Genomic DNA, 23493 nt, shown 5'->3' with positions numbered 1-23493 from the left:
ATGACGGTGTACAAGGCGACGATAATATTAACCACGTGCCATGCTTTGATGATAAGAAGAAATTGGCTAATTGATATTACTCTCGTCGTATCAGATAGTCGTGAGAAAAAAAACTTTTACTGTTCCACTGCAGCGATCAAAATCTTTTATAAATGTTTATTCGCAAATTATGAGAAAAAACTTATGCAGACGTCAAAACGATTGGGAGGAATTTTTTATTTTTAATTAGATAAATGCACCGTTTACAGAGAATGACTAAGTTTTGATTTTCGGAAAATTTATCAAAGAAGAAACAGCAAATTTGTTTCATTATTTCCCCTGCTTTATGGAAAGCAAAGCAAAATGGAAAAAAAATGAAAGAAAAAAGAAATGGCTTTTCATCTTTGGTGTATAAGTTTATTGCACCGTATAATATTTGAGTAGGTATTCCAGATTCGGCTTTTTATGGAAGCTTCTTAAGAGATGAGAGTTTTATTACCGATTGATACGATGCTCTTATAGACTTGATTAAAAAGTAACCTAATCCTACCCTTTTAAAGCCTCTGAATATTTCCATCTGATCTTTCAGGCGGGCTGTTTAAATATTTAGCTATACGTTGGCGGCGTTCGTTTATTCATTCGTTCGGGCATTACCTATGTAAAGGGCCACTTTTTCCACAATATTTTTCGAACTTGATGAAACTTTTTTGGCGTCTTAAGCGGTTTAGACCATTAAAAAATATATTTTTATAAATTATTAGAAAATTTCTTCTTCTAATTTATTTAAACGTTACCAAGCCGAAAAAATGCCAAGCCTATGGCTTTAGATTTTTCTCAAAATTCAGGCCAAATTTCGACAATTTTTCATCGAGTCTTTTTATCGGTCAAGTGACCTAGTGATTTTCTCAGACTTTAATCACCAGCACCAGACTGACTGACTCCTGTTTTCTGCTCCCTCTATTTTCTTTCATATTATATCCGACGCGAACGTTTATTTTTCCAAAGATTCCGACTGGCGCCAGAAACTTTCATGTCTTCTTTTTTATACTTTTCCATTTTTCCTTCTGTTTCCTCCGTAATTCTGTATTATTCGATTCTTATCGTGTTGCTGTTCTCGAATTACCTTCTCGTGACTTAATTTCTGTGTAGATGATACTAATCATGACACAAAGAGAAATATTGGTCGGAACAAAATTTGGCAGAATTATTTTACAAAAAAAGGAAAATGCCAAGACACCGATCAGATTTAAACAACCTATCTACAGAGACAATAATATGTCCGAGTTTTCGCATGCTTTAATAGCTGAGAATAAAATATGATTCTATCGTGAATAAGAGTTAGTAACGTGAACAGGGATCTGCACTTACTTCTCGTTGGTTTATTCCAATATCTGTAGATAGAATTATGACATCTACTAAATATTCACGAACCGTAACTTTTGCATAAGAATTAGATCAGGATTAAATTTCACACTTTGCTTGGATTTATTTATCTATTCATTATTTTCAAATCGGTGGAAATTATCTATTCGAACAAACAATAAACTGACGGTGAATGAAGGAATAATCGTGAAGCAGAAAAAAACGATGCGTGAAAAAAATTTTTTAATTATAATATTAACGAATAATTGTTAGATGCATTTCATTGAGACGTCATGTTATAATTGCGAATTCATGTACGCACGCAGGTAGACGACGTTACTGTCGGGCAATTAGGGGAAATAAGAGAAACGTCAGATATATAATTGACGTTTCGAGGTGCTCAGTTACGATGCAAAAAATCAAAGACTAAGACAAAATTAGTAAAAACAAAGAAGAAAAAAGCAACACATGTGTTATGTAACGTACTCAACAGGGTAGAAACTCTGCAGTGCTCTACAGTATTATGGGATGCAGGTTCGGTGTGAGCCTTGCTCTTCCTATATTTATACATATGTGGATGTAATATATATGTACATGTATTTAGTACCTACCTTGTACCTTTGAATTAATTATATTATGCGCCTTCATGAATAATTTATAGACGACGAAGACGCATTCGACCTTCTCTCATATACGTAGTCCGTATACATGGGCATACATACATGTGTCTGCTTCTGTACTACGTAACTTTATTCCCATCTTCGGCCTATATACTTTCATAATGCTACCGATGAATTATAATGGCTGATTATATAGAGCGAACAAACGTTGATGTTGAATGAAATTTTGATTTATTACACGTCAAATACAAATACAACAACTGTGCCGCGCCAAAAATTCTGAATTTCTTTTTGCAATCGTGACAGTTTCACGATTCTAAGTTATACGAAAACAAATTATCCGCTTTATTATTATCATTGCTAATATCTCTGCGATTACTCTCGACAGCGAACACGTTGGACGATAAAAGAAAATTCACAAAACGATCTAGCGTTCGAAAAATAACCCAATCACAGGTATAGCTATACATTCATGCATATGCAGAGCTTTTTTCTCTCTTCCGACGCACGAGATCTTTTTTCTATTTTTGTACTCGCTAATTGTGCGCGTCGTGGAGTGTTCGGAACGTGGTAGCCAAAAAAAATGAACGAAATTGGCTGTTGGAATTTTTCCAACAAACCGATTTATAGATTTTTAGCGTATAAACTTGGTAGATCGATCATGAGATGGTCTAGGATTCATAGGGGAAAAATATACACCCGCTCTGATTAGAATAGAAATTGTGTTCCAATTAATTCTAACGGCACAAAATTTATCTGCTTTCAGGATACTTTGGGAAATACTTGAACAAATACAACGGATCTTATATACCACCTGGTTGGCGGGAATGGGGTGGTTTAATAATGAATTCACGATATTACAACTACAGTGTTAATATGAATGGTAAAAAAATTCGGCATGGTTTCGAATACAGCAAGGATTATTATCCTGATTTGATAGCAAACGACAGCGTGGCTTTTCTCAGACAAAGCAAGCATAATTTTGCTAGAAAACCTCTCATGCTTGTCGCTAGTTTTCCGTCACCACATGGACCGGAAGATTCAGCACCGCAATTTTCACATCTATTCTTCAACGTCACCACACATCAGTGAGTAAAATTATATTTCTAAGGATCATCGCCTTCGTTCATTGATTTATCAACCTACGCAACTATTACATCTTTACAAAGGATCCATAGGATCGGTTCTGCGTCTGTAAAGATTTTTAAAACTGTCACCGTTTCAAAATCGTTTGAATTAGGATTTCAAAAGATTTAAAAAATCCACGAATTACTTCTAATCGAAAAAAATGGAGAAAAGGAAGAAGAAGAAGAAAAAAATCAAAGTCACAAACCTCGGTGACTCGAGTTCCTCGACCTCAATTTATTTTGTGACTTATCTATGGTGCAGCTCGTAATACTTTCTCCCTCCGAGACAAATCATAATCTCATCATTCCGAAGGCACACTGCTGTTGCAGTCTTAATCTCATATCATTTGTCATCTTTATATATTAATATCAATCCCCGTGGCTAATTCGACTTATACGTCCCCATAATTTTTTTCTTTTTTCCTCTTCATTTCATTCCGCCCTTTGACCCGAATTAGAGGAGAATAAAAAAATGATAATAGAACAAATATGTGCCTCCAGTAAATCAAAGTCAATTATTGACCCAACGAAGTAGAGCAGATTTTTGTGTAATTGTCAGTGATTGGTGCAGTGCTTATACGAGTGAATGAGGATTAATTGCGAGAGAAAAAAAAACTAACTTGGATTATTTGAAATGAAGATATTATCACTCTCGTTTTTCTCTCTAATTTAACTGTTTACAACTCAACGTACATCAAGTGGTTTTGATTTATGTTGACATGGCTTGTGTATACTTCAAAATTTCATCCCTGCGGAGTTCATCATCGTTGTTATATGTAAAGGGAAATTTTGTACTTTCCAAAATTCAATTCCCTGCGCCATTGATGTTGCGTACCATTAGATTTGGTTTCACTGGCAGCTATATGTATAGCTACTGTTATATCTTTTTCTCTCTGCAATTCAGATCCCTGTTGGTACGTGATAAAATCCTTTTCTAAGTTCCCTCGTGAATTACCTGCTGCTGCAGTTCACGTTAAATATTAACTACCTTCCTGTATTTTTTTTTCATCTCCTCTTTTTCTCCACATACACCACATTGTTCTCTCTACAATTGAAAAACAATGGAACAAATGAAAAGTCAGAGACGAAATGAAAAAATAAAGAGTCTGAAGATATATACATGTCATATGAAAAGAGATTGATGTAATGAAAAAATTGCGAGCACGTAGTTTCATCAAAACTAAAATACCTATGTATACATACATGTAGCATGTGCACCACGTTTCACGTGGCTAAAGAAAACATGACAGTAAAAATCTGGGAAAAATCTCGGGAGAATCATAATTGGCCGTTATACTCCTGTGAAATGTAACCTGTGCGCAAAATTACCTACTGGCTGTCTGCAATCATGAAATCAAACCAACCGCCAGTAACAGCAGCTGCTATGCGGCGGTGCTCGTTTTTTCTTTCGAAGTTTTTTCATTCTCTGTGATGACATTTTTTGCCAGTTCAATAAATCACAAAAATTAGACTACACATTATATATTTCATTTCTGTGACATTTTCGATTGTCGGTTTATTAATTTTGATTTTCTAATTTAAATTTAAAAAAATACGACATGGAAGAAAAAAAAAATTACACACACATCGCGATCTTTAATATTTCATGTACCTATTGTAACTTACATTGGATATTGGTACTCATTAAACAGAAGCTAGTGGTTGTTTTATTTTCATTATTACAGTGTAAATACAATAATTATTTTTCCTAATTATTTCTTTCGTTAGTAATTGAAGTGCTATGACCACCATGGCTGTATACCTATACTTACGGTATGGAGTTAGTATCGCAATAAGAGTAAGACTGTTGTTTGCTGACTGCTGTCTGGTAAAATAGTTGAGTGTTTTTTCTGCTTTTTTTTCTATTTGTGTATATGTACAGTAATATTATATGTATACATAGGTATATACACAAGTTCGTGTAGAAAATAAACCGTAATTAAGGGTCCAGACTTCAGACAAACGAGACCCTCTTCAAGAATATACAGCATATATATATATTCCACCTCCTTTTTTTCACGCTCAAACTTCACCCTGCGGTTAGTTTGCACTGCGACGTCTCCCTCGTGTATGTATATAGGTATATTAATAATGTAAAGTCTCTGTTATGTACTTTCAAATTCTCCGGGATGACGTCACTTCAACTTACGTCATTAAAATAAGAAGAAAAAAAAAACAACAAATACGTAATAAACAGAAAGAAGTATTTGGAAGCAGACGAAAAAGAATTGCAAAATATTCGAGGGAGCATGTGTATGCAGTTTTTTTTTTACTTGTCTCTTTGCACTGCATTTCCTGATGCAGTTTTTGGTCGTCGTGTATTTGTACGTACGTTTTTTTTTTTTTTTTTTTTTTCCTCTTTTAGAACGTCGCGTACCACATTCACTTTGCGAATTGAAATTTATACTATTCTTCAGTGAACTCTTGTGCCCTTTTGGTCTGTCGTGAGTCTCGGTGTGGGGGTTCAAGTATACAGATTGCAGATATATGTATATGAACCTGATGCTGTTTATCTTGTATACCGAATCGATAACTCTGATGGTAAAGAAAGACCTCGCGTGTTTTACCCCTGTTTTCTTTTTCTCTTAATTTTTATATCATATTAGGTATACGGAAAGCATTACTCTGGATTGTGAATCTAAATTTAAAAGTACGCGAAACTTACAAGTATCTTTGCACACACATGTTTTCTTGTGATATTATTTTTCTATCGAAGAAAATATTCTATGGATCCCCATCAAGATATATTTCAATAGGAATTGTTAAACAGTGTGCGAAGAATCTTTATACTCAATTGATTGTTTATTAATCCTATTTTTTTTATCTCGTATTTTTCAGCACACCGGCTTACGACTACGCACCGAATCCTGATAAACAGTGGATTTTACAGGTGACTCAAAAAATGCAACCGATTCATAAGGATTTTACAAACCTCCTTATGACCAAGAGATTGCAAACTTTGCAGAGCGTCGATATCGCCGTTGACAGGGTGAGAAAATAACTCATTTGAATTGATTGTTTTCAAACCAATTTCGTTTCATTTTTTCCGAGTTTGACTCGACGATTTTTGTCTTCAATTAATCAGCCATCTTGATTATTTTGTTCTTCAGATATACCAGGAGCTTAAGGATTTGGGTGAACTGGACAACACCTACATAATTTATACATCAGATCACGGTTATCATCTTGGACAATTTGGTCTTATTAAAGGGAAAAGTTTTCCATTCGAATTTGACGTTCGCGTACCCTTCCTCATAAGAGGACCCGGAATTGAGGCTGGTTCTGTGTAGGTTCATTTAAAAATTTTCTAATTATTCGCCATTCGTTTATTTAAAAGTATATATTTTTCTACTAATTGGAGTTACGAAATTCATGCAGTAAACTTAAAATACTGCAACGTCTGGAAAGAGTCCTCTTTGGCCTAAAATTTGCACAAGGGGTAACGTACTTTGCACGTTATCAAACCGTTCCGGGTAGCCGAATTACCGCAAATTTAAAAACAAAAAAAAATATATATATATAAAATAAACGAAAAAAGTAGTATAAAATTTCTGCCACTTTACCGAGATCGTGCAAAGGAATTTTCGCGCACGCTAAAAACCACCCACCCCCAATCTCCACTCTCCATAATTTTCGCTAATCAGCTAACCTCTTGTAGTAACTTGAGCCCCCGGGTTTCAACCCTCCGAAAGTTACTCAAATTTGTATAATTCTCTACATAGGTTCTTTCGCCTTTTCTTCGCAGTTTTCATATTTTGGACGACGACCGTCCGCGTTTTCAACCATCAGTTGAGCTCGTCATACTGAATTTTCCGAATTAAATTCAACGGTTACCGACCAACTCTAAATCATTCGGTGAAAAATGTTTAACGTCATTTAACCCGAACAAAAGAGAAGTATTTTTATATCAGACGTCAGTTTTATTTAAATTTCTAGTAACTTTGTTCCGTGTCCGAGTCAGTCACGATTTGTGATTACTCGTCTCCGAACGCATAGCGAGCTCTAAGATTTTTATCTCAGATTTTGGAAGACCAATTAGTGCTCCAGAGAATCTGAGGCATTTCTATTATATACTCGATGCATGTACGGTCCTTGGAACGTTGATTGTATCTGACAGTTCGGGTGAATCAAGCACGCCAGATTTCTATTTTACGTTCCTTCATTCCCCGCCGATCGGTCTTCGGAAGTTCTATCACTATTTGACCAAAAATTTTTCGAATTTTTTTTACGGCTAAGAAAATGAATACGTGCAGTCAGATGTCAGCACGATGAAAATGATATTTGATATCCTATTTTTTTCAGTAAAATTCCTCGCCCGCAAATGAATTTACACGCTAGTTGTCGATCCATAAAATTTTCGCGCTAAATTTAATATTTTAAAATACCACAAAAATCGTTAGCAAATAAAATAACGATAACTCATTTCATAAAAACACGTGTCATGTGTTTTAGAACATCAGAGATGATGTTTTTCCTCCTTATTTTCTGTAGACGTATTATATATTATTCACATCTGCGTCGCAGGTGGTCGTGATCTTCTCTTTAGGCTGCCGGGTGCTGCGTATGTAGAAAAGAAAAATAAATAGTCTCGGGTTAAATTGGGCGCAAAATGAAATATATCGCTACACCGAATCCAAAACCGTCAAAATATATTCATCTTCTCCTCTCGAATGCACATTATTATTTGTATATCTATATACATGATATCTCAGACTGCTAAATTCATTCGCGTGTGCAATATTTTGCATGAGCCACATTGCAGCTGTTGCGTGTATATGAACCCGAAATCGGTGCCTCGCATTGTAAAAAAAGAAAGAAAAAAAAAAAAAAAAATGGTACCCGTCAGTTTTTATTCTACAAATTTTGCATATATGCTAAATAATGACGTGGAGATAAAAGGAGAAAAAAAGGCACCATGTTCAATGGATTTTATACAGACGATAATTATTTTGAAAAATTCTTTGTTTCTTCTTTTTTAGAGTCGATGATTTGGTTCTGAACATCGATCTTGCGCCTACATTCCTGGATATAGCCGGTGTGGACACTCCGCCACAAATGGACGGCCGATCTTTCATGAAACTTTTTCACAAGTGAGTTTCACCTTGGCAAAAAACAATAAGAGGATAAAAATCTCTTTGGAATGTCTTCGTGATCAAACGCGCGGCGTTTGGCACTTGACAACGAAATTCTAATTCTGTCCTTGACTGATTTTCTTTTCATTCCTTATGTTTTTCTTTCTGATTCTATTTCGTTCCTTCACTCATTGTCAGTAGCAAGCACGGGCGAAGATCAAAGTTGAAATGGCCGGACACCTTCCTTATCGAGTCATCCGGGCGACGTGAAACACCGGAATCAATCGCTGAAGCTAAAGCTAGAGAGGCGAGAAGACATAATTCGACCACTCCTAAACCTCCTGAAACTACGGCGGAATACGAAGACGTTACTGAACACGAAATTGACTCAAATGCCGAACGAAGAATTCTAGAAAATGATAATGGCAGTGATCAGGACCTGTCAGAAGACGACGATTTCGAAGATTCTGGCCCTGAAGATGGAAGTGAGTTGGTTTAGGTCTCGACCTTCCATTATTTTCATCAATATTCCACGGGCAGAACTTTGTTGGAATTTCTAACGCGAATTTGAAACTAGTAAAATTGGCACAAGCCATAGATAGGTATACATATTCCACCGGTTTTATGTTATCTGGTCTGCTTCCCTCGGCACTGGTTTTGCGGTAGAGCTAAAAGGATTTCGGTCCGCAGCTGGCTAGGATTAACTGGGAGGCAGAGTTCTAGCCGGTGGTTGAGGACCGGAAGAGGTGAGGGAAAAGGGGAGGGGGAGCTACCGCTGTTGGAAACTGATATTCCAACTTTTTAATCCGATTTTCACCGTGGAAAAAAAGCACCATCGGTATTCGAAACTAGACGCGAACTGCGGACTGCAACGGGAAACCATAAAATTCCCATCTGCAGTTAATAAATCTAGAAAGGATTTAATAATGGCGTAATTGAATCGCGTATTTAACTTTTTTTCTTCTCTTTGTTTCCTCGTCCCCCAGATTCTGAAATACAATTGGATAATCGCGTGCTTCCAATACTACCGTCATCTTTCCCTTCCAAACATGAACGTTTGGCGATGGAATGCTCCCGTCCGGAAGTACAGGCGGATTGTATTCCCGGTCAAAAATGGCGTTGTGAACGAGAGGGGCGACGATGGAGACGCTATAAATGCAGGTATTCGCCTCCCCAAACACAAAAAGTATCGAAAAAATGCGCCTGCTTTACACCAGACGGTGTCGTCTACACTAGACTGGAATCTAACGATTTTGATGGGCAGAAATACAGCCTACGTAGAGAAAGACGCGGAGGAATTTACGGGGACACAGATTACGTATACAGAAGAGGTAAGATCTAATTTTTTTTTTTTTTTTTCTAAAAAAGATCTTGGAATTTTTCCGAAACCCCTGAGACGCTAACATTGTCGGTATCTTTGTATTATTTTTATTTTTCATTATTATTATTTCTTTTATTTGCTACTCCTGTAGTCAAGCGGGACGTCGTGGACGAAGAAATTATTGACGATGATGACGAGGATTTGGAGGATCTCAGAGATCGTCGGGCGATTGATGAAGAGGACGATGAGAGTCCGTTCCCGGAAATGATGCTTTTCGAAACAGAACTGCCTGAGGATTCTGAACTGGTTTTGAAAAATCGCTACCAAAGATCAGCCAACAATTTTGATCTTCGTACAAACGCGATCATTCGTACACCCATAGATTATAGACACACCACGGACAGTGTTTTGAACTTGGAACCGATCGGAGCTAAGATCGTTTACTCCGAACAAAATTATGTTCTTAACAAGTTCAAAAATCGGACCTATAATTCGGAGAAAAGAATTCAGATGAACAGATTACCAGTTAAGAACGTTAAAGAATCTAGCAATGAATGGAATGACAGTTATTTCGATGATAAAAATTTCGAGACAGATTTGGACCAGCTGATAAAAGGCAAACTGGACATAGACGATGTTGTTAGAAGGCAGAATATGATCAGGTCAAAAAGGAGTCTGAAGAAAAAGGACCCCGTTGAACACGTTACCAAAATCATGGAGACCATACAGGAGGAACTTGACGACTTAAAGGTGAATTTGAGAATTATTTATTTGTTCTTTTTATTTATTTTTTCAAAGATATACTTTCGATCTACGATTGATCGCTCTTCTTCCGTGACTTTTTTGTTTGTAAATACATAGGTACGTTCTCTAAGCAAACTCCAGTCTCTTCTCTAATTGTCTGACTATCTGGAAACTATTCTGACTATTGCTTCTGAACTTCTGATCACCGTACGGTCTCCTGGTACGTTAGCAGTTAGTCCCGCGGTTGGCTTTGAATGAATTATCGGAGAAACAGAAACTAGCTCTTTGACGGAGTAGAATTGTGGCGCTGGTTCACCTAAACCCCTTCGGCAGAGTTAACGAGCAGGGCAAGCGCAACGAATGATCTGAAGATAAAACAAACAAACATTGTACGTACAGCTCCGCGATGCACCACGGATACTTTTACAGACCTTGACTTTACTCGACTCGGGTCAGGTCACGTTTAACGGCGCATCGAGAGTCAGACCAACCGCAGCTGCCTCGTTTCGAAATACCAAAAACATTATGATGGATCTTTTTGTTCGCGATATCTACTGTAGTATCTTTATTTCTTCCGGCACTCGGTCAGTCTTGGCTGAAGTCAACGAACGAACTTTTCACGCAGTTCTTCGATCGGCGATTTATATAATTTTAAAACTTCTCCATCCTCCTCAGCAATCGCAGGTCCGCGAATCAGGTTCAAGTGAAGAATCCCCATCGATTCCAAGATGTCTGGTGTCGCCCAAGGGTGGTGTAAATTGCAGCCAATTAGTTTACCAGGATCCGATCGAGTGGCGTACCTCGAGGAGGCAGATCGAGCAGCAAATTCGATCGATGAGAAATCAGCTGGAAACATTGAAGGTGAGTTGTGAAACTATCGGGGAAGGGTGAATCACCTGTACAGGTGAGCAGAGTCAGGTGAACCGTATAGCTTGGTATCCAGACGGCTGCGGTTAATGCGGTTAATTAACCAATCGCGATCGGCTACACCGCGAATTCAAAACCGGTAAGTGATTATTCCTAAGCACCGCACGCGTAACATCCCTTGAAATATTCAGCGTACAAATCATGTGCAGCTATAGGTGTCTACCATGTAAATCCGAGGGAATGTCTTTGAATTATAGATTTAGCCACAACTCCGACGACCGAAGCCCAGACTCACTTCAATTAGTTCCGTAGAAACCCTGTAATGCTGATGCTGCAGGCACAAGATCTAATACATCAAATTTTCACCCTAATCCACTTGGGTCGACTACACGCAAATTTTGCTGATATAAGCTACGGGCTAACGGAATGACGATAATTTTGCGGAATCGTTCTTAACGAAATTTCCTCAAGGCAAATTTCGAATTTGTACAGCAAGATCGTTGACATAGAATTAAAAAAGCATCGTGCAAACGAATGAAAGAAGAAATAATCGAGTCTTGCCAAAAATGTAAATAGGTCGTTGCGATTTCGTTTCCTACGTGCAAATTGTGGGATAAGTCGAATATTAATAAACTGAAATTATTCTTATTTCGATCGGCAGATTGTCGACTTCGGTACAATTGAATTTAGCGAACTGGATGATATTTAATTCCTACGGAAGTTCCGTCCACCCCGCAAGCGCTTTTCTTCATCACATCGCGAAGGACGGAATGCCCTCCACTTCTCCCTACAATGATAAGAACTTGTACCCTGAATTCGTCTTACAATTATACGTTTTCTTTTTGCTACAGGAAATACGGCGTCATTTGATGAACATACGTCCCATCATCATCGCGGGGGAGGGTTCTGACGATCCTCAAGGTTCCGAGGACTCTCGCAAGACCAGCAAACACCATCAAAGAGTTCACGTGAATCGTCACCACAAAAAATACGACAAGATTACGATACCCTTGACGAGCACGACGAGCTTGCCTACTACCAACGCTAAATTACCTCCAGATACGTCAGCTGTTTCTTCTTCCGAAGCTGGAGATTCTATGAGGACATCGCTAAACGAGCAGGAAACAACTTTTTCAATTTTAACAAGTACGACGGAGTCGGTTTCGAGGTTCGAAGAAGACGAGAAGGTCGCGGGAATCGCCGATCAGACGCAGAAAATTAACAGTGGAGTGCTCTCGCGAGGCCGGAAGGGTCCGAGAAGACAGAAAATCAAAGAGACCGTAAATAATAGAACAACTGAGACTGACGACGATAAGGGATACCGACGCAGGAAAGTTCACAGTCATCGGAAAAATAACACAATACTTACAAATAGTGTTCACGATGATCTGCATGCGACCGTCAATCTTACGGATAATATCGATGTTATCATACCGCCGGAAACTACACCACTTCACAGGCATCACCATAGACAGAAACAGCCGCCGACTATCGTTGGCTCTTCTTCATTTTCTCCTCCAAATCCTACGCATACAACATTTTCACCTACGCAGAAACTTACAGATAAAACTGAAGATAGCTCCAAGGAAGATGCGCATCCCAAAGTCACCGATGCAGTTACTCTGGTGACTGAAACGATACAAACCGAGCCAACGACGACGCCTATGACTCCTCCAACGCAGACGCCTCGGCAACAGACTCATGATACATTACCGCGTGTCACACTGCACTCCAGGAAACAGCCCGCAGTGCTGGTCACAACCACACCGAAGACTCTCGGAGCCCTAAAAAATAGAACTTCTTCGGGGCTCGGACCAGCAAGGATTGACGTGACGATAGTCGAACCTGCGAATCGAAAACACAAACAAGGTAACTTAATAGCTGAAGAAAAATTCGCGAAAATCGGTAATTGATGCAGTGGATCTTGACTCTTTGGTTTTTCAGGTATTACAACGACCAGCAGCAACGGTCGCTTGTCTCCTATGCTGAATAGCCCAATGGAAGCGAAGCACAAGTGCTATTGCGAGCCAGATATGTATTCGAAACGGGATGAAAAGGAAGTAGCGAAGGAGGAGCGTCGAAAATTGAAGGAGGAACGACTAAGGAAGAAAGAACGAAAACTCCGGAAGAAGGCGAAGCTTGAAAAAGAGTGTCTGAGCGAAAAGATGAACTGCTTCGAGCACGACAATGACCACTGGCGAACCGCACCCATGTGGACATCGGGACCGTTTTGTTTCTGCATGAATGCCAATAACAATACCTACTCCTGCGTAAGAACAATTAATGTTACCCACAATTTTCTCTATTGCGAATTTACCACAGGACTGAAGACGTTCTACAATTTGAGAGTTGGTAAGCACGTTAATGTCAAATTTACGATAAAATTGACTGTGCCACGAATTTTCACCGACATATTTACAGATCCATTCGAACAGTGGAACAGAATTAACTCTTTAACCCCTGCGGAGAGATCATATCTCCACGACCAGCTTGAACATCTTAAAGGCTGCAGGGGAACGCGAGACTGCACAGTCGGGAGCGGTAGAGATACTACCCCTCAGACTCAGCAGCATCAGCGATACGCAAGTAAAAGAAAATACATTAACCACGCATTCGGTGAGTATCGACGTTGAAAGAATTACAGATACATGAAACCAATGAAAACCTTCTAATTCTAGCTGCAGATATGTTCGTACCATCAGCGTTACAAATTATTAGAGAAAGTGAACTTGGTGCTCCCGCTAATAAAAGACGCAAAAAGTTGCCGAAGTAAGTAAATCAAGTAGTGAGAAGAGTTTTACATAAGTTAAATGCAAACAATTTTATTCAGTCCGTGGAAAAGGCGCAGCAGAAGTTGGCAGAGCGGTTGGCATCACCATGAAGAAGCAACCAATTCACGGCGTCATCGGCACCAGTACTAGTTGTTAAGTGATTGAATATTTCCCATTCCTCAGATTATCTTCATCCGACCATTGATCACAGTAGATAATAAAAGTTTTTATTCGCCGATCCATTAGCGTGAGACGACGCGAGATAAGAGCGTCTCGATAAGTATCTAGTAAAATACTCTGGCAGATGGAATCCCGGTTGTTTGAATCGTCGAATGATCCGGTTGAAGTGCAAAATAAAGGCACTTGCGTTTTTATGGGGAAGAAAATCAATCGTTTGCTGAAGTTGTCAAGAAAAAAGAAGTTAGAAACTACAAAGGATCCTCCGTACTTTTCAGCGCGTAAAAGACGTGCGCGTAGTTGTACGAAATGCATACCTTTGCAACCAAAAATCGATTCCCATAATTATCGATCAATATTTATATGTAGTCACTCTAACTAACTTGTAATTAGTATACCTATAAAAATTAGGATTGCTAAGGCTTAAGTATCTGCACAACGAAACCATACTGTCTAACTAAAACTACCGCGAATCTCACCTTGGCCTTGAATTTCTTTTGAATTAAAGTGGGTAAATCGACTGAAATATAAAAGGAAGATACGAAATGAAAAATAATGTCTCTGAACATCGTTTAAATGCAAAATGTTGTTCGTACCATGCTCTGAGCTGCCATTTTTGATTCCCTCATCATTTACTGATTTTTCTAAAATAGTTATACCTGCCGCTGTTATGACACACTGCCAGAAGAAGAGCACATTGAACAATCGTTATACTTTTATAATTGTTCTTTCTTTTTTTCGTAAATTTTCTATGATGAAAATGTAAAAATGCGACATGAATATAACTGACCGCAGAAACTAGGTGATAGCAACGTGTATTTAATGCTATGATGAAACTGTATATACGACCCATTAACTAACTAGGATTTTAATAATTTGAAAAATTGATATTCTACAATTGATTCAGTATTTTGAACACGTCGCACTCAGTTCGACGTTTGGGAGATTTATTTTTTAACAACAATTTTTAGCCCTTTACGACGCGGTACGTACTACCGAAATTAGTCACCGTTTATTTCTATTTCAATTATCCGCGGCTGAGCTATCGCACACAATAGATAAACTTATTATTATAAGCAAAAGTAGTTAGTGAAAAATATTTATGCCATTAATTCTATGTAGTATTATACATTATGCATGGTGTCTACGCACCTACTGACATTAATGATAACGATGCAATCCAACGTATGACGTATCAATTAATAAGTTAAGGCTGATCGATACGCGTACATACAATTATGATATGTAAACATTGTAAGTCATAAAAAAAAGAACAAAAAATATCCATTTTTAATTTATTTATATTTCTTATAAGAATCTAGTGGCTAGAGTAATAATGTAATGAATCTCTTAATCCACCGATTTAAGCTATTAATTGTATTAACCTTTCTTTTCAGCCTGGCTTTGACCCATAAAAGGTAATTCTATGGAAATAAAATTATAAAATCCCTGTGAAACGATTTTTTTTTCGTAATATAGTTTAAAATCAATGAAATCTATTTGGTAAAACGAAACATAAATATTTGTTCAATCTTGTAAGGACACTTGTTATCACTGGACATACAAATCAAAAACTGATCCATATAATAATTTCCTAGAAATCGAGAATACCATCAAAGTCATCGCAATTGGACTCAAAAATTGATTCTTGTTTTGGCACAAAGTCAACAACTTTTGGTGCAGCTGTACTACAACTTGTGTCCTTATGTGATGACATTAATTTATCAACTGGGACTACATTTTTTTTTACACAGTTTGTTGCTTCAAACCTGTTGATTTTTACTATGTTGCGAAGGCTCTGTTTTGGAGATGTAGACTCATTCTCAGTAGTACAATTGATTTGTTTAAACTCGCAATTTAATACATTTTCAGTAGAGTCCAAAGATTTTAATAGCAAAGTGTTTACTGCACTATCTAATTCTATTTTAGCACGTTTCTTTATCGGACTTATTGTATCATTCCCACAGTTATCATTTTCATGAAATTCACTTTCAGATGGCACTTCAACATTTGTAGAGTGGAATGAGCCTTCTTCAACATCAACACCTTGTTCTATTTTTTGAAGACTGTTTGGAGGCCCACTCATGTATTTTGCCCATTTGTTGGAATTATTTGCAGGATACTCGATACTTTGGTAGGTTTTAGATACAGTATCATCAGTTTTAATCAACTCTAATGCCTTCAACTCCTGCTGTTGGGTAGTTTGTTTCGTAAGATTCAAGTGTTGAACTTGAAGACGACATTCAAGACCAGATCCTTGATAGTAAACCTGGAATAGCAAAATGTTCATTTACAATTTGAAGGGACCTTGAAGATACTTTACATATGTATATTTATTGGCACTGGAAAATTGATGAAAATCGTGATGAGAATAATATAGCTTACATGTTGTATAGATTGTTTTTCATTGCAGACTTTACATTGCCACTTGGTCGCTTTTTTCACAATGTGAACCTGGAAGGGTGAAGCACTATTTCAGTCCGATTTTCAAGAATATCGTCGCAGCAAACCGACATACCTGAAACATTTCGCAAGAATAACATCGCAGGACGTTCATCTCCTGCGGCATTTTGGTCTTTTAAAATTCCTGCAACATCCAGAATATTTTGTGACAGCTTTCTGACGTGTGATGGAATTACACTGTTTTCACACACGAGTCGTAACTGTCGTTCTTCAACTTGAAATACCCTCTATGCGCCTCATTCCCCCGGTTTAACGTGAAGATGTTTGATTGGTCTATTGGCTATGTGGCCGTTGTTGTCATTTACAATTTGAGTGTGAAAACAGTTACAAGACATCTTAAAGTTGCTAGAAAGCTTGCTAAAATCATTTGAATTGCTTTTAAATGGTTTGTCATGTCAATAAATGTTACTGTAAATGGAAACCCGGTAAGCATTCGCCGTGGAAGAATGGTGCTCTCGGATTTAGATCTGATAAAAAAGAACGAGCGTGACAGGAGAAGAAAGTTGCGACTGGAACAGGTGTGTTTTCATTCATCAATCACCATTTATCCTTGTATTTCACGACCGGCCATCACATAAATGTTATCACTACCGCAATTTACGTTGTGATATATTCTTCAGAAATTTCATCATATTCAATCTATAACCTAACATTTATATGAATTGTGCTTGATTTCACATTGCAACGTTGTTCATAATGACACGTTTCAAGTGGCAACGAATCCCTAAGATGTACTCTGAAATTAATCGACTCAATATCTCCTACTACCCAGGTTCGACAACAATCGAAAGAGATATCCCATAGGCTTTTACAACGGGCAAAGAATGTTACTAAGGAACAGCTCACGCAGTTAGAGAAAGATGGAAGGTCTGAACTTCGACAAATGCATGATAGAAAAATTATGGATCTTCAAAGAAAGTATCAAGAAGATATGGAAGATATCGGTCGAGCACATGTCTCAGCTGCTATGCAACCAGATGTTGAAGCATTATTAGAAATGGACAGAAAGAAGAATAGGTTTATTGCTGTAGAAAGAGGAAAGGAAGCTGCCCAACGACTAAGAGACTCTGACCAGGCAAGTAGCATCTATGAGCCACTGATTGAATCTGCCAAACTTCCAACAGAAGTCAATATTATCCAAACAATGGTTCAATGACTATATTTACTTTACAATCTTCAGGTTGAAGACACTTATGCAATTCTACATGAGAGGCAAAGGCAAGTTCGAGAAATGGAGAATGCTAGAGCTGCCATGATTGCAAATCTACCTAAAAAGTCACGCCTACAAAATCAATCTGAGCATGATTCTGATGCCACAGGAGATAAGGAAACTCTTAGAAAAAGCCCTAAAAAAAGGAAAGGCAAGAAGACTAACAAACTCCAGAAATCTATTCCAAATGTAGTCGTTGAATCTCCAGATATGCAGGTAAGACAAAAGCGATAAAGTAACTATCCCACTTGATGGCTCTAAATCAGAATAATTTTTATCTGATAATGGTCATCTTCCATTAACAGGTAGTCATAAGCAATTCACAAGAAAAAAAATCAGAGCCCCAACCGGGTCCCTCTGGACTATCAAAGCAGGAAATAGATGCAGCTGCAAAACGCTCATCTGCATCACAAAGAACTATTACCGATATATCGGATCTTCCACGTGTCACACCTAGCCAAGAATTCGATGACCAAGAGCCACGCAGACATATACCTATCCTAAATTCTCCTTCAAAGGCCGACAAAGTATCAAGGTTCTCAATTTGTGCATTATTTTCATGAATTATTATTTTATTTTACCAGAATGAAGTAGCTAATCGTTTTACTATATTCGCTTCTGGATCAAGGTACAATCCTGATGACTACAAACCAGATTCTTCAACTTCGTCTAGTAGCAATAGCAGTCCGACAACATTGAGTGATGATTCCTCTTATTTTTCGGATGGTGTTGTGGAACAAACGTTGTCAAACAATACTCTCAGGCATGCGCCATCCACAGCCTCCAGCAAAGTCCAACTTTACGATCATAGTACTAGGCAACGAAATGCATACAATAAACCTGTTGGCGTAGTCGAAAAAAACGACTTAACTGGACAGGTCAGTATTATGATATCATGTAGCCAAGCATTTCAAAGTTTCCCAACATTTTGATGAGATCATAGTATTCAAAATATATCCTAGCATGATCAAATTTTGGTATCTTTAGCCAAATGCCGAAGAAGAGGCACGTGCAGTACGAGATTCTGAAATTGCTGACCGTCAATTAGCGGAAAATAGAAAACGTAATGCGCAGCGTCGAGGTAAAGATGCGATACTGCGTGAGCGAGTGCGTCGGGATTACCAAAATCTCATGCAAAATTTAGATCACCTTTCTCGGGAAGAGAGAAAACTCAGAGCCAGCCAAATTCATGGTCCTCTGGTAAGTTCGACATAACTGACTTCGTTAAATTTCTTTTTCCAATCCTTTTTCTGAATTTATACCTTTTATTCGATATTTCTATTAGGTCAAAGATATTCACCTAAATCCAATTCGTCGACAAGAACTGCTTGCAGCACGTGAGCAAGAAATGAATCGCGCATTTGAAACATTGGCTCATAACACCTTATTGGGAGCCACGAATGATGAAGCTCTCAGACGCACAGCGGGAATGACGATTCCACCAGTCGATGAACGAGAAAGTGCAGAGACCTCTCCAAGGGCGGTATGGCAAGACCCTCCTTTCTTTGAACCTATAGACGATGAAACGGAAGAGAAGCATGAGCAGGGTAGTGAAATGTCTCGCGAGGAGCAAATACTTGAAATGCTTCGCAAGGTAGAGCGACAAAAGAGACTTCTATTGAAAGAATTTGGCGCAGATTTACCTGACGATATTTTTAGCGCTAGTGTTAAACCGTTGTTCAGTGATGATGTGTCCACTCAAACTCCCATGTCTCAGAAAAAGATACAAACCTCACCAGCTCCTGAAATTAAGGTAGTCAATTTATCGAGCTGCGAAGAGAATGATAAAAGCAAATCTAAGACTGGAAAGAAACGAGTTACCGTTCTTCCTAAAAAAATTGAAATCGCAGTACAGACGTCCGTGTTAGATGAGAAAAGTGCTGCAATGGATAAAGGCGTGCAAGTGGAATTGATAAAAGGTAAACAAAGTAGCAGTGATACGACCAGTGCAGAAACTATTGAAAAACCAGTTTCTTCCGAAAATCTTCCAATAGAAGACATCGTCGAATCAAGAAGCAACAGCGGATCTTCGGACTCTGCGGGAACTGGAATCGTAATTGATATTAAAAAAAAATCAGTGAAAGTTACGCCAAGAAAGAAGAGAAGTAATTTAAGAATATCCAGACAAAGTTCTCCAAGAGTAGTTTCCAAACCTCGCTCACTGCCTGGAGGTAAAATTCCAACACCTGTCAAAAAGCTGTCCAGGTCCGCTCCAACCTCGAAGCAATCTACTCCAAGATCCAAAACTTCTGAGAGTAAACCAATCAACGTTACAGATAAAAAGGTCAAAATACAGTTAGACAAAGGTGGAATCACGGTAAAAATTGATCCACCTAATGTCCTCGAACCATCAAGAGATGTGAGTACTGATAGCTCCAAGGCTCCCTCGGTGGAAACTTCAAGAGAGAGAATACCTGTGGTTAAGAAACAGACCAAACCGAGAGAAACATCAGACACTTCAACGTCTTATACAAGCCCACCTCCACCGACTCCTGCATTATATCGTACTATGCGAAATAACAGTACACCTGTCTTAGAAATATTAGAGCAATCCGAGAACGAATCACTGACATCAAAGAAGAGGGGCATAAGCCCCGTCTCCTCACCAGGAACTCCATCACCGCGAACGATAAATTTACCAACAAACACTCCTCATTCCAGGCAGATCAATAGGGTACTAGAATTCATTGATTCTACCACCTCGGATAATACCATATCTAATTTGATCCCTGGTCGACAGTCCACTCCAAACGAATTACCCGGCTACCAACCGAAGAAACAAACTCCACCTGACCGTTTGGATAGGTCGACCGATATCATTTGCCCTTGTAAAAATCCTCAATGTAAATTAATACACTCTAGTATAAAAGACATTGAAAATTACGCGTCAGAAAATTATCCACTGATACTACAAAAGTATCAGGATCTACAGAGTATGTGTACAGATAGAATCGCTTCACTGACGGATTTAATTGACAAAGTACGAAGTGAGCAGATAGGCATAGAGCTCTCAGTAGGCGGACATAGCGACGAATCCAGTATGTTCCTAGTACCAGGACCGACATCAATGCGCGGAGATCTTCAGAGCGTACGTAAATTAGTCGACAGCATAGAAGCTATACACAGCCAATTGGCAAAAACGCTTAACGAATCGCAACGAATAATCGCAGATGAGAAAGTTTCTAAACAAGTTTCCATATTGAAAACTTCCACCCAGCCCAGTGTGTCTACTGAGACAGATGACTCGGCAATCAAGGAAAGTACAATTGCACAACATTCGGACACAAGCAGCAAACAAGACGGATCTAGCAGAGAACTTCCAAGAATAATTAGCTCTGAACGTGTTAACATACCTCTGTCACGATACAACATATTGCCGACACCACAAACAATTGCTAAGCCAAGGACCTCTACATCTACTTCTCCATCACCGGTCAAGTCACCACGACAAGAAGAAGATATGGTTGAACGATTATCTAAAGAAATTTTGGAACAGAGCAAAGCGTTAGATAGTATAATCTCGCAAGATACACCGGACAACATTGATCAAAGAAAAAATCGATCACCAACTTCTCAACATATCTCTTCTGTCTCACCTGTTAGACAAAAAATTTCTCCTCCCAAAGAGCAACGATTTATTCCACCCAGCGGGAGAGATCAGAAAGAATTAATTGTGAAAACGTCTACTGGTCCTTTTGGAAAATCAGAGGTTAATATAACTGGAATCTAATTCTCTTTGATAGGTCACTGATTTCGTAATTTCTTTTTTTTTATTTCAGAACAAAGATTTTATTCCATTACTAGCAGGAATACCCAAAGTTCAAAGGCTGCCGGTTGGCACTACAACAGAAAATCATCGACCTAGACCACCGGTCACTCTGATACATGGGCCGTATAGGTAATTTACTTTCCATTTGTAAAACTCGTTATGTTGTTATTCTTAAACTGCGCATGTAAACATTTTCGTGTCAATTATTTCTTTGTTGTCAGAGTTCAGACGGGTTCTCCAGGTCACGAGTTGTCTACGATAGTGGAATTTGATACTCCAGATACAGGAAGTAAAAGCCAAAAAGGCGCAAGGAGCCCCGCAACCGGTAGAACGCGGAAAAACTTGATACAGACTTATCCAGGTTATCCTCCAGGAAAACTCTCTGTACCTTCGACGACTCGGAGCCGGACTCCGGTTCACACCTCATCGCCCTTGGCGCAGATTTCAGCCTCCAAAATTTCTACGAAAAATTCCACACCGTCGCCAGTTAAGCATAACACCAAACAATCGCCCGTTAAAGATGAGGTCACCTCAAAATCCCCAGAACTGCAAAATAAATGGGCAACTGTAGGTCCTTCTTCCCCTGCTGTATCACCTGAGAGAACAGTTGCAGGTTCTGGTACTCAAACCGATGATGGTGTTTTTAGACAAGATATTTCTTCCACTTCTTCATGTTCAATTCCTGATATAAGCGCAGAATTAATTAAGCGTAATCTGATTTACCATGCTCGGGCAGTCACGACCGTAACAGATACCCCATTCCGTCCAAAGGAACCTCGTCAACCGGTTACTTCCGTTTCCACCGAGGTAGATAAAGATAAAATAACATCGACTAGCTCGAATAGCTTTTCAGGATTATCTGGGATATCAGAAATCACAAGCACTCCAACTTCTGATATATTAAAGTACACTTCATCGCCTGAAGAAATGGAAACAGCATTGAAAAAATTGGGACTAGGTTGGGCAATAACTACCTTGAAAAAAACCCGAGAAGCAAGTGCGTTGAGCTCTTCATCTAACTCTGATGCAACGCCAATAAACCCATCAAGAAAGATGATATCTCCGGTGAAAAAGGACCTTGAATCGAAGATCAGTTGTCTGTCAAATCTGAGTGACGTTTCAACGATCTCCATCAAAGACGCTAATAAAAGTACAGAAAGAGCGTTGCTTTTGAAAGCAAGAACGTCGACGCCAAATATTGAAAACTCGAACACTTCTTGTGAAAAACCTATTTCTTCAACAACGAACTCTTCCAGAGCTAGCCTTCAAGATCCAAGTGATAGTTTAACGGCGCCCAATCTGTCGTTAAGCACTAAAAAACCGTCCAATGACAGAGAATCTAAAGCGCCTTGATAATAAAGGCCACAATAATAATTGTGCGCTGAAATTGAACTAGATAGGATTCTTGATATATATTCAAAAATTATTAAGTGAACACTATCGTGAAATCTATGTTCTTCACGATATAATATCTAGTGTTTGCACGGTTTTTTTTAACACAGATTTTTTCAGTCTTTTAGCAAGCTGGTACACATCGCATACACTGCCAATCTTATTCAGGGCCTGATACTAGATAGAATTTTAATTTTTGATGTGGTGAAAACTGGACACAGATGAACTATAATTCTTGTCTAGCAAACCTGATTAACTTATGTGAAATTTTTCGTTTGAATACAATTGGGCACTGAGCCGTGATAAATTGGAATTCTTACATATTTAAATCAGGAAAGATAGCCATCCGTCCTAAAAAAATGTTACGAGACACTTCGAACTACTGTAACATCCAAACCATGACCAGGAAGATGAAAAAGGTATCGGGATAGTCCTGGTATCGTCAACTGAAAGGACTTTGTTGACCCTAAAGTCTGCCATTCAGTCTTCCATTTTGACAAAAATCGAATATTTTTTACACTTGATGGAATGTATGTACCTATTAGTAATATTATGGTAATATATTGAATCATTGACTCTGATTTCAATAAATAATTTGCAAACAATGAACTCAGACTGT

General features: G+C 38.4%; 3 protein-coding genes across 7 annotated transcripts in view; 2 read left to right on the top strand and 1 right to left on the bottom strand.

Annotated features, from left to right (window-relative positions):
- LOC105688093 (extracellular sulfatase SULF-1 homolog) overlaps window positions 1-15323 on the top strand; it is a 47550-nt gene extending 32227 nt beyond the window's left edge. For 3 of the 4 annotated variants that reach the window (XM_048659154.1, XM_048659153.1, XM_012404137.4), the window contains 13 exons: window positions 2728-3049; window positions 5927-6077; window positions 6199-6374; window positions 8068-8178; window positions 8359-8645; window positions 9147-9491; window positions 9633-10231; window positions 10901-11086; window positions 11944-12961; window positions 13037-13444; window positions 13514-13708; window positions 13771-13861; window positions 13923-15323. In XM_048659154.1, the coding sequence (XP_048515111.1) occupies window positions 2728-3049; window positions 5927-6077; window positions 6199-6374; window positions 8068-8178; window positions 8359-8645; window positions 9147-9491; window positions 9633-10231; window positions 10901-11086; window positions 11944-12961; window positions 13037-13444; window positions 13514-13708; window positions 13771-13861; window positions 13923-14013 (3980 nt within the window). In that variant the 3' untranslated portion in view covers window positions 14014-15323. The remainder of the gene's footprint in view (window positions 1-2727; window positions 3050-5926; window positions 6078-6198; window positions 6375-8067; window positions 8179-8358; window positions 8646-9146; window positions 9492-9632; window positions 10232-10900; window positions 11087-11943; window positions 12962-13036; window positions 13445-13513; window positions 13709-13770; window positions 13862-13922) is intronic. The other variant, XM_048659155.1, reaches the window with a different exon arrangement.
- On the bottom strand, window positions 15124-19056 carry LOC105688094 (MRN complex-interacting protein). 2 transcript variants are annotated; one of them, XM_048659185.1, is made up of 4 exons: window positions 19014-19056; window positions 16559-16627; window positions 16426-16494; window positions 15124-16309 (listed from the first exon to the last, which is right to left on the bottom strand). In XM_048659185.1, the coding sequence occupies exons 2-4, from the start codon at window positions 16607-16609 to the stop codon at window positions 15635-15637; spliced, it is 795 nt and encodes a 264-aa protein (XP_048515142.1). In that variant the 5' UTR covers window positions 16610-16627; window positions 19014-19056; the 3' UTR covers window positions 15124-15634. The 2 variants fall into 2 exon arrangements, with proteins under 2 accessions (XP_048515142.1, XP_012259562.2); XM_012404139.4 differs by lacking the exon at window positions 19014-19056 and having other exon boundaries at window positions 16559-16697.
- Window positions 16885-23479, top strand: LOC105688092 (serine-rich adhesin for platelets-like). Its single transcript, XM_012404136.4, has 9 exons — window positions 16885-17021; window positions 17276-17578; window positions 17684-17929; window positions 18019-18248; window positions 18342-18591; window positions 18701-18913; window positions 18999-21422; window positions 21493-21611; window positions 21704-23479. The coding sequence occupies exons 1-9, from the start codon at window positions 16896-16898 to the stop codon at window positions 22833-22835; spliced, it is 5043 nt and encodes a 1680-aa protein (XP_012259559.2). The 5' UTR covers window positions 16885-16895; the 3' UTR covers window positions 22836-23479.
- Window positions 23480-23493: the final 14 nt, after the last annotated feature.

Source organism: Athalia rosae, chromosome 7 (genome assembly GCF_917208135.1).
Source record: "Athalia rosae chromosome 7, iyAthRosa1.1, whole genome shotgun sequence".
Classification (NCBI taxonomy): Eukaryota; Metazoa; Arthropoda; class Insecta; order Hymenoptera; family Athaliidae; genus Athalia; species Athalia rosae.
This window is presented reverse-complemented; position numbering and strand designations above follow the sequence as displayed.